Genomic DNA, 11,131 nt, shown 5'->3' on the forward strand with positions numbered 1-11,131 from the left:
GTGGACATAAACATTTTTTCAGTTATTGGTAGAAAAAAATCTTGAGATACATCTCTGTACCTGTCTTCTCATGGGAAGCCCTTGGGGAAGCCACTGCATGGAGTTGTGTCAAGGACAGATTAAACCCTGATAGTGTGTTAATGTGTATAGGAGTCACAGGTTACTGTCAGGTTTTTACCTCTAGGTCTAGTAGATCATTAGGTAGGACAGAGTGGGCATTCACTTAAGAAACCACTGTGATTATGGTGTGTGTTTTTCTCAAAAACTTCAAGCAGCAAATTGTCAAACATGACCCGAAGAACGGTAATAGACAATGCAATGAAGTGTTTCAGTCAATAGGCAACACCAGAAAATGCAACAAAAAGGCCAGTTTAATAGCTAAGGGTTGGGTATTTGAGTTTACCAAGCTAGTATAAATTGAAATATATGAAACCAGATCTATAGCACAGACGGTCAATCTTATTTGCAGTCCAGACATTTAAAGGTCTACCAAAAGAAGCCTCGAGAAATTCACAAGTAGAAACATTTCCATACAATTTTAAACTATCTTTAACACCAATCTATCTTCACTTGGGTTTCTACAACTTTGGTATTGTTAAAGTCAGTGAATGTAAAAGCAAACACAAAGAAAGGAACTCACAGTTTACTTTGAAAATTAACTTGTAAGTATCTTGTAAAATTACAAAGAGGAAACTGATGAAATTGAATAGCTCTCAGACAAGGCATGTTTTCTGAATGAGATGCTACAGTATTCTTTCTATAACACAGGTGAAAATTGATGTATTTTGTTATTCTAGAACTTCAGGTACATCCATCGACTCCATAGGATGATGAGAGTCAAAACCAGCCTACATTTCACTGTTAATATCCCAGGTGATTTTGATGGGCAGGGTCTTAATTTTCTCATTAAGTACTTCATCAAACCTTTCACTCTGCGCCACTGTCATCATATTTTTCCAGTCTCCAACAGTGCCTGAAGAAAGAAGCAACAAAGGGGGGTGAGAAGCAGAACATGCACCTGTCTGAAAGCCCGTCTGCTGACAGCGAGCGCTATCCTCACGAAGCTCTTCCTGGCTTCCTCAGCATCTCTGAGCTGCTGGTCCCCTGGGAGAGACTCCGTGTGCTCTTCGGAGGACTCACTTCCAAGTCTAGGTGATGTGAATATAGCGCAGCATATAGTCCTGTCTCTCCATAACGTTACTCAGCTCACTGGTTGTGTTTTTTAGTGATTCCTTTGAGATCAAATATGAGATGGGGGAAAGTGTTAAAAGTAACACCTATTTTTTTTCTTCTTCTTCTTCTCTGACTGCACCACTCTTTAACCCCTAGAGCTCTCATCCTACACTGTGCATCAGGCCATCCTAAGAAAGCCCAGGATGCCTCGTGTTTACCTTGAGGGTAGTTGATAAAAGAGGCTATGCTCATACTGTGAAGATGACTCTTGCCTTGAAAAGTAAGAAAAAACACATGTGAAGGAGGGCTGCACTGTTTTCAGCCTTAAGCAGCCTATCCTGGTAGACCGTCACTGTTCAAATCAAATTCACTCTTGTGTCTAGATGGTAAGTTGGTAAGTCTCTTGGAGGCCTAGAAGCACCACCTTTTTTTTTTTTTCTTTTTTCTTTTTTTTCTTTTCTTTTTTTTTTTTTTTTTTTTTTTTTTTTTTGTCTGAGAGATGCTTTTCTCCCCAGTGAAAGCTACCTATCCATTTAGCAAATTGCTCATAACCATATCAGCCCCCAGTGAGAACCAAGGGTAACCTTACCGCTGGTTCAGCACAACCCTCAGATCTTCTCTGATATCGTGCAGGCTTTCTGCAACTTCTGTTGCAATCAGTAAAACACAATGTTTTATCATTCTTAGGAAAATGTGGTAAAATCAGTGATGCCTTAACAATAAAACAGCTCTTATGAATTTAATCATGGCTAACCTGACCTGTCCCTCTGATGATGGGGGCATTCCAGCTAAGTTCGTAAGGCCTAGGTACATCTTGTATCAAGAAGAGGAATTAGGTAGTTGTTACATTGGACTGCTTCCATTTTACCTTTTCGTAGAAATCTACCCTTGCTTTTGTCTGCGATGTCATCTGGCAGGTTCTCGTAGTTTGCCCTGGGATCTTTCTTCATGTTCTCAAAAGTAGCCTGTCTCACAACACTTTCTATTTCCTCTTCACTCAGCTTCTTGCCTAGGAAGTTGCAGATCTTCAGCACAGCACTTCTGAGATCCTGCAATAATGTTACTTTGAAGGGTCTTGATGATGCAAAGAACTAAATACAGGATCATAAAAGGGCATGAATTTGGGTTCAAAAGAGGCCATGTTTTTTATGAGAGCATAGTCTCACTTGCATGTCTTGAGCTCTCGAGTTAGGGATGCTGTAACCCGCTGTGGCAGTGCCCTTTTGGAGCACTTCCTAAGAGGAAGTAGAAATTGCACAAAGGCACAGACAGACACCAAACAGGGAACATTTGGTCAGCAATCTGAGAGCTCCTCAAGTGCCTTAGCAACTGCCTCTTAAGCATTTGTTTCCTTTAGTAGAACTGTTATGAGCACATTTTTTGTGTTGAAGATACTCACAAAAGCCTTGTCCTGTACTATTTTAGAAACTTTTTTTTGAGGTCGTGCTGAAGATTACTTTTGTCCTAGTAGAAGGTGATCTAACCAATAATTCTTTTTTTTTTTTTTTTGATAAAATCTCACACCAAAGAAAAAATATGACTTTATTCTCTCAAACGTCTCGATTTGATTCTACACCATAAGGGACTAAGCAATTTCCAATACAAAGCGTAATTATAAAGACCTATCTGAAAATACATTTGTACGGGAAGATAAAACCTTGAATACAGTGATATAATTGACCTCACCTTTTTCATGTCTTCATAGGTAAGGAAGAGTATATTGAAATCCTCCGCATGGCCATACCAGCCTGCAACATGATCGAACCAACAACTGGCGATCACTTGCCAAAGGGAAAATAATTGAGAGAGAGAGAGAATGTTATTTACTGCTAACAGTAAAACAGTAACAGTATCAGTCACTTTTTTTGGCACCCACATTATTTTTGAGGATAGGAGCGTAGGCATTCCTCTCTTCTGTTCCATTTTCCCCAAGACTCAGAGGGCAGTTATGCCCATAAAGGCATAATGAGATGGGCTTTTTACAGGGGGTGTGGGATGTGTGCTCACAGCCTATGGATGACAATTCTTTATGCTCATGTGGCAAACCCCCTCTGGTTTCTGGCAATCCGCACTCATAATGGCAGAAGCAAAAATCTACTTCCTATTTTTCCTGTACCGTGTCTTTTCCTATGGGTTCAGCTCCACTAACCAAGTGCAGAAGGTGTTAAGAGCTCCTCAGTCATAATGACTATATTCTGAATTGGTATCCAATGCAGATGAGACAAGCAGATTGCACATTGCTGGGGAGCAGCAATGCCTTGAGTATGCTACCACCTTTGGACCCAAGTTAATCAGAAAATGGTGCTAAGCTCAGGCAACCTCTGAAGCTTTGGATCCAGGTTACAGCATAGCTGAGGGTTCTGGGTACTTGTTATTTATTGATGAAATTAATCTCTATTCAATCTGAGGGCATGGGCCAGGATTTGGACTCCTTAAGTAAGAAAGATATCCTACCTTTGCCAGCTAAAAACCTCTCCATGCAACTATTAAAATCTGGATCCTCCTCTACTATGTTCATGTATTTGGAAAAGTGGTAGTAAGAAACCAGCACATCCTTGGGGTTCCTGGTAACATAAATAATCTACAAAAAAAAAAAAAAAAAAAAAAAAGAACACTGGTCTCAGAGATGTTACAGGGCTCTGATATCCCGACCATCAGTGCAGTTGTCCATAGATGTCCTTACAGGTACCACTAAAATGATGAGAAGCCAGTCTCAATGCAACAATCATGTTAAGTAAATACTGGAGAATGTAATTTTGCTTACAGGTAGAGCAGCAAGCACTCCCTATGTGGTCATTCAGTGCCTGTGGCTAACTCCTCGTGGGGTCCACGTTACAGTGATACTTTTCACTTGTGTAAGGTAGTCAGGTTGAAATATCAACACTAGAAAATCATTTTAAATTTCTCTTTGAGTTAGCATCATATTTCTGCAAATACTGCAAGTTCTCATGAGGAAACGTACAATAACTTCTGGTAAATCACAACTCTGGTACAGTTGTATTTTCAAGGTGTATTTCCAATAAGGATTCCTAGATACAGTGCAGGAGAACTCAATGAACTCAAGTTCAAAAGTTCTGAGTTGAAATCACAGAGAAAAAAAAAAAAAAAAAAAAACAACCTTTCTATGGTTTGATATAATAAGGACAAACTGAATAATGTGTTCCAGCAGAGGCGGAAAGATGCCCCCAAACAAGATTTTCCTGAAATCACAATATATTTTCTGACATGTGTATCCTGTGTGATTTTGGTCAATTTTCCCATTCTTTGCTGGGCATCATTTGGATTTCAAATCCTCTTTTCTTCTTAGGATATTTCTCTTTCAAATTTCACTGGGATTGAGAAGAAAGTGGTGAGAACTCTGCAGTTTTCCACTACACCTGTATCTGTGAAGAACCTAACTGCAGCACTACAGGCTTGCCTCCACAGTTCCTGTGAGCACAGCTCTGCCACAGGTATCTGCTCACTCAGCCCCAGGAAACCTCACAGCAGAAATGAGGATGGAAGGGGCAAAAGGGGACTGCTGCAAGAAAGAATAGCAGAAGCATCTTGTCATGAGATACTTTGCCAGGGAGCAATGCAGGAATTTGTTGAAAGGTGGTTAAGGCAATTCAATGTCAGAACAAGACAATGCCTGTATGTCTTCAGACTTTCCTGTATGTCCATGTTCAGTAAGTGAGCCTTAGTGTTGTAGACTGGCTACATTTGCTTCTAGGAGTTTTTTGTAATGGAAGAGAGCCCCTGAGCTGTGACACAATTCACCGTAAGGAGCCTGATTCAGAAACTCCCAGCACCGATGAACAAGAGGTGGGTTTCATGTTATCTCTCTTTCTACTGTAGTCCTGTGCCACTCATCAGTGTCAGAGGCTTTTTTTTTTTTTTTTTTTCCAGACTAATAATTTCACTGGAATTGGAGGTTTTCCCAAGAGTAAGATCAGTCCAAGTCTTTGACCCTGGCAGGTCCTCCTGAGATACACTGCTGTACCACGAATCTCTCTAGCAGTGTTAGGGCGGAGAGATTTGGCAAGAGGAAACAGAACTGATGGGCTCTAGAAGGTCACTGATCTCCCCACATGTATTAGGCTGGTGATATTTATACCAAGGCATGGGGAACTAAAACAGGAAAAAGACAGGATTTGGACCAAATCACTGAGGCAAATTTTCCAGATTGTTTTTAAGTACACTGTAAAAATAACATCACTTACACGCCCTCTTTTGTTTCTCAGGTCTCTTGGAAGTAAGTAGTAAGGCAGGTGCGTGGCAAAAACACGAGGCACAGGAAGACTTGTATAATCCTTATTTTTTATATTGTATTCCAGCCATGGGATTCTGTCCATGATGTCCATATTTTCAGTTCCATTTCGGTGGCCTTCATGAAGTATCAAGCTCAAAATGTTCTGAGTCCACACGGTTCCTGAGAAGAAAAGCTTTTTGTTTGAACATTGTTTGATTATTTATTTTAATTTTTCTTTAAAGACATTATATTACCATAAATACAGCCTCTGTACAGTTGTACTTTTTTTCATTTTGTGAATATAAATACAGCTTTGCATACTGAAGATAACAACCATAAAAGCCATGGCAGGTAACTAAGCCTTCAGTTCTTTCACCCAGCATACTCAGCTTCCACACAAATTGTGTCTTTCCTCAGGTTGTTGTAGCAACATGAGATGTTTAATTTCTGTGGTCCACACTTCTAAAATATTTTTGTCTGTAAGGGATCTTGAAAGACTTTTGCTTCCTGAATTCCTGAAATGTGTTGTAATATGCCACAAAACAAACACCATGCTTAGAAAGCACAAATCATAATTTCATGGCTGTGATGATGGTCTTACTCTGCTTGGCCTCATTAACCTAGACAATTTTTCTGCACAGCAGTGGAGCTTCAACAGAAGGATTAGAGGGCACCTTATATAGATAGTGAAGAAGAACAGAAGGGGAGGACAGGACAGAGGGAAAGATGTGAATGGGAAGGAGACAATATTCTGTGCAATTCATAACTCAAAATCATCTGCCAACTCTTTCCTGTCAGTGGGTGCTACATCACTTTGCAACACAAAGCTCTCGCTTCCAAAGATGTGCTCATCTGAGTGCTGTTACAGCTTTGTCCCTTAAATGCTGTCCACCCATCCAGACCCTCTGCCTACTTGTACGGCTTGCTCCAGCACCACCTGATGATGAGTTAGCATCACTTGGGCTTTCTGTCCCCTACCACTGCCACTCAGGACCTCTCCATGGGCTTCTTGTACCTTCAAGAGCTCAGCTTGTTTTGGCCATAGCTTGTTCTGAGCACGGAGTCCAAGAATGAGGTAGATCAACTCAGTTGGACAAAAGCAGGCATCCTGTGTCCTGCTGTTCAGGCCATGGCTATGCAGGATTTGTACTTAATGCTGCACCACATATCCTCAGAGACGGTTCATGTCTAAAAGCAAAGCTAACAACCTTAGGCACAGCTGCGATTAGGTGGTTGAATAAAGGCAGATTTATTTCCTCTTTGGAAACAGTTCCATCCTTACCTGATTTGGGATAAGTAGCTATAAATATGTCACTGTCTTTGATTTCAAAATTCTCCAGAGAAGCTACATGCTCGACTGAAGTATTTACACCAAAGTAAAACCCTTTGTACTTGAACATAAACTCTTTTGATGGTTCCATTATTAATCTTTTGTCTCTTATTGGTGAATTAGCTGCAATAAGAAAAAACAAAATTATACCTTCTTGTTTCATTGTCATCTCACAGAAAAACAACAACAACAACAAAAAAACAAATAAACAAAGTAAAAAGCAAAAAACACCACCCTACAAAGACAAACCAAGCAAAGCAAAACACCAAAATTGCAATTCAAAAACAAACAAACAAACAATTGGTTCTTGCAAATTCTAGGAAAACTAATTTTGCTACAACAATACACTGAAATTTAACTTTCATATTTTCACAAGAATATCAGGATATGTTTCTAATATTAATTTAGATATATATTTCTAATATTAATATAGATATATAGCATGATCCTTTATTCATATACAAGTATATGTTATACACACTTAAAAACTAACATAACTATAGGTAACCTGTGTAAAAAATCATTTGTCAAATTTTCTCTAGGATTTGAGCAACTACAAAGTTTCCTTTGGATTCTCATCATCTCTTAAACAGAGCTGGCTTAACCAAGCTCTCTTTCTAAATGTTTTGACTGAAATTGTGTTCTGCATGTTTTAATTTATGTCTCCTACTTATTCTGTCTCCTTATCAGTGCTTCTCCCATAGTAAGCATAATTTCTACAAACAGGGATGGGTAGGCATAAATGTGAGTTTTTAAAAATGCCTACTGGTTTTATGACGTATTCTTGTATCTTTATACCATTGCTGCATATTTCCAGAAAAAAAAAAAAAAAAAAAAAAAAGTTAATCATTATTGTAGGGAAGAACAAATTCTCTGGGAGATACAGGAAGATTAACAGAGTGAAGAGAGAGACCAACTCTTCTAGCTGAGCAAGAGCAAAATGAACATCCAGGTTTGAAGGTTTGGGTTTGTGTCCCTTTAAGCTGAACATCCATGGATTTCAGCAACTTGAGCATCCAGGTCTCTCTCTCCCAAGTGAGCAGATGTACTTCAGAAAACATTGTGCTGTTTTTCCCCAGTTGGGCAGCCGAGCTCCATCACAACTGCTCTCTCACTCAACCCTCCTCAAAGAGGAGTGGGGAGAAAATACAATGAAAAGGGCTCAAGGGTCAAGACAAGGATGAGGAGATCGCACAGTAATTACTGTGATGGGCAAAACAGACTCAGCATAGGGAGATAGTAAGTTTAACTGATTATAACGAACAAGCTAGAGAAGTGAGAAACAAAGGAAAGAAACCAAAAGCACCTTCCCCCCCATCCACCTTCTTCCACCTCCTCTTCTTGAGTGGCTCAGGGGAATGGGGGAACGGGGGTTATGGTCAGTCTGTAATGCTTCTTCTCCGCCACTCCTTCTCGGTCACTCTCATCCCCTGTGCTGTGGGGTCCCTCCCATGGGATACAGTCCTTGATGAACTGATCCGGCGTGGGCTTCCCATAGGCAGCAGCTCTTCAATAACTGCTCCAGATATGATTCCATACCACAGGGTCCATACCTCAGGTGCAAACTTCTCCAACCTGAGTCTCCCTCGGGCAGCAGCTCCCCCCAGACCCTCTGCACCTGCGTGGTCTCCTCTTCGCGAGCTACAGGTCTGGCTCCGAATCTGCTCTGGTAGGGGCCTTCCACAGGCTGCAGCCTCCATCGGTGCAGGTCCACCTGCTCCACCGTGGTCTCCTCCATGGGCTACAGCGTGGAACCCTGCTCCACTGTGGTACTCCAAGGGCTGCAGGGGGACATCCTGCTTCACCATGGTCCTCACCACAGACCGCAGGGGATTTCTTCTCTGGTGCCTGGAACACCTCTCCCCCTCCTTCTTCATTGACCTTGGTGCCTGCAAGGCTGATCCTCACTCCTCGCACTGTCCCAGCTGCTGTGTGGCACAGTGTTTTTTCCCCTGTTTTAAATATGCTCTTACAGAGGCACAATCACTTACTGGCTCAGCTCTGGTCAGAAGTGGGGCCATTAACTAACATGGGGCAGCTCCTAGATACTTCTCACAGAAGTCCCTCCTATGGCCCTCTGCTACCAAAACCTAGCCACATAAACCCACTACAAACATACAAGCCTTAGGAGAAATGACCTGAGCAAGTCCATTTTCAGACTTGGATATCACAACCATTATTTTGTTTGGGCTGAAAAATATTTGGAAAAAGAGACATTTCAATCAGGACTTTTATTCAGGTTGCTGTTCCCTGCCTTCCCCCTTGCAAAGTATACGTGATACGTCCTTTGTCCTCTCTGCCTGCAGTGTTTGCCCTTGCCTCATCACCTGGCTATTTACTGTAGCTCAGTTTTGCCAGATCAGCAGCTTATGCAATTCCCACCGGCCAAGTGACCCGGGTTCATCGTGGCAGTCAGTTCTTGGAAATGAGGCCACCAATCCCATCCCTTATTGCCCAGCTTCTCTCCTGTTTAGGCTCTCCTGCTCTGTGAGCTCAGCTGGCCACAGGATTGCCCAGCAGTGTTTCTGTGTGACGTGTCTGCCAAGCCATAGCCAGGTACCTCGAGAAACACCCTTGGACTGCCCCCGGTGAGGCACGTGCATGTAGACGGACACCACCCATGGGGCCTTTGCTGCCATTGGGCCCTTGGCGGCTGCTCCACCAAAACGCAGGTGCCAAAATAAAGCAGCAAGGGGCACACAAGCTGCTTGTCCAGGTAACCTCTTGCCATGGTATAGCCTCAGGAGGACACATGGATGTCCCTCAGGCTGGTTCCGTGGCTCAGCCTAGGGCTGATGCTCCCTGCTCTCCTCCAGCTGCCCACCACCAGCATCTGTAGGGGAACTGCATGCCTAGTTGATCTCAGCCACATCACTGGAACAGCCAAGCAAAAAGTTTCAGTTTTAACTGGTTTTTTATATACCTGGGTTCTTTTATAGAGACAGATTAAATAACTGATGAATCATTAACTGCACCAGAAACAAGGCTGAAGAGTAGTAGCAGCAGTAACCCCACTTAGAGACCAAGGATTTGGTACACATTTGAATTCAAGTCAGTACTTGAATCTGGGAAAGTCCTAAGACTGAATGGATATGGGGAATGAGGGAATATTTTTATGGCTACCTAGAGGAAGAATGAAGAGTTTCTAAGAAACTAAAGGAAGACACATTCCATGCATAGTACACAGAAATATTACATGATCTTATTCTGTAAACAAAAAAAAAAAAAGAAACAAAACAAAAAACATATTTTTCTTTCTTGCACATATATGAATATGCAATAAAAATATATGAGGAAAAATAGCCTTGCCTCTTTGTCTGGAGAGATTATTCATGGTCTAGCATATCTGATGGGAGAAGAAATAGGCATTCAAATATGCTCTTACCAGCCGGATATGAATCTGAACAATGTGTCGAACATTCTGCCTGCAGTTGCAGACAGAAAGGTGTCCCCTGATTCACCTCCTGCACCCGCAGTGACTGTACACTTCAACTCTGCTCATTTGACTGCCTCACAGCCACAACTCCAATCCCTTGCTGAATTGTACAGAAAACCGATGTAAAACTCATCATCCTGCACCAGCTGTCAGACACCTAGCTCCTCACGGCCGAACTCCTGCCCACACAGCCCCTGTGCCTATGCATCTCCTTCCCACAGCGCTTCTCAAAATGTTCGACAAAAGAGGTCCGTGCACAACTATTCTCGCTTTACTGGCAGGGTTGTATAGCATCATTCAACTCACAGATCTACAGTTGCAATAATTAATTTCAGGCCTGCTTACCTTCTCTGCTCTCTTTCTGGTGCCCACGGAGATGTATGTTATTCCTTTCCCATTCGGTGACCACAAATACTTCGAGAGAGGTTTGAGGTTTCCTATTTAACCAAGGCGTGCACCCACAACCACCTTGCTCTTTGGCTTCCATTCAACGTTTGCTTATCTCTAACACAGAGATTAGAGAACTGACATAACCCATGAAAAGGTTAAAGCAGTACTGAGAGACGGTTGTAATTATTCAGTTGCTTGATTTAATTTTTGTTCCTCTTTTTATCGACAACATTAGTAATTAGGAGCAGAGAGGAGCAGAAGTTAATACAATATTTTACTTTTTCTTTTCTTTCTTTTTTTTATCGGTCTAATTCAGTGTGCACAGGTATGACAATGAAATGGAAGGCATATAGAGCTTTCCCGCTTGGCATTTCTTTCTTAAAGGGAATTAATTTAACTGTGTATGTACAGTAATTGTGGAAATAAGATACTTCTTTTTTATTTGGAAAGATTCTAAAAACTTAGAGTCATTGCTTAGAGGAATAAATGTTTTTTGAACTTTAGTATATAGAAATTCCATATGCAAGATGAGAGATTTCATTCCAGAAATAATTTAATGATATATAAGATT

General features: G+C 41.5%; 1 protein-coding gene across 1 annotated transcript; it reads right to left on the reverse strand.

Moving 5' to 3' along the window:
- Positions 1-848: 848 nt before the first annotated feature.
- On the reverse strand, positions 849-8,434 carry LOC116487472 (amine sulfotransferase-like). Its single transcript, XM_032184465.1, has 7 exons — positions 8,353-8,434; positions 6,687-6,857; positions 5,376-5,584; positions 3,628-3,754; positions 2,860-2,954; positions 2,042-2,222; positions 849-973 (listed from the first exon to the last, which is right to left on the reverse strand). The coding sequence occupies exons 1-7, from the start codon at positions 8,432-8,434 to the stop codon at positions 849-851; spliced, it is 990 nt and encodes a 329-aa protein (XP_032040356.1).
- Between the last annotated feature and the right edge of the window lie 2,697 nt (positions 8,435-11,131).

This window comes from Aythya fuligula, chromosome 3 (genome assembly GCF_009819795.1).
Source record: "Aythya fuligula isolate bAytFul2 chromosome 3, bAytFul2.pri, whole genome shotgun sequence".
Lineage (NCBI taxonomy): Eukaryota > Metazoa > Chordata > Aves > Anseriformes > Anatidae > Aythya > Aythya fuligula.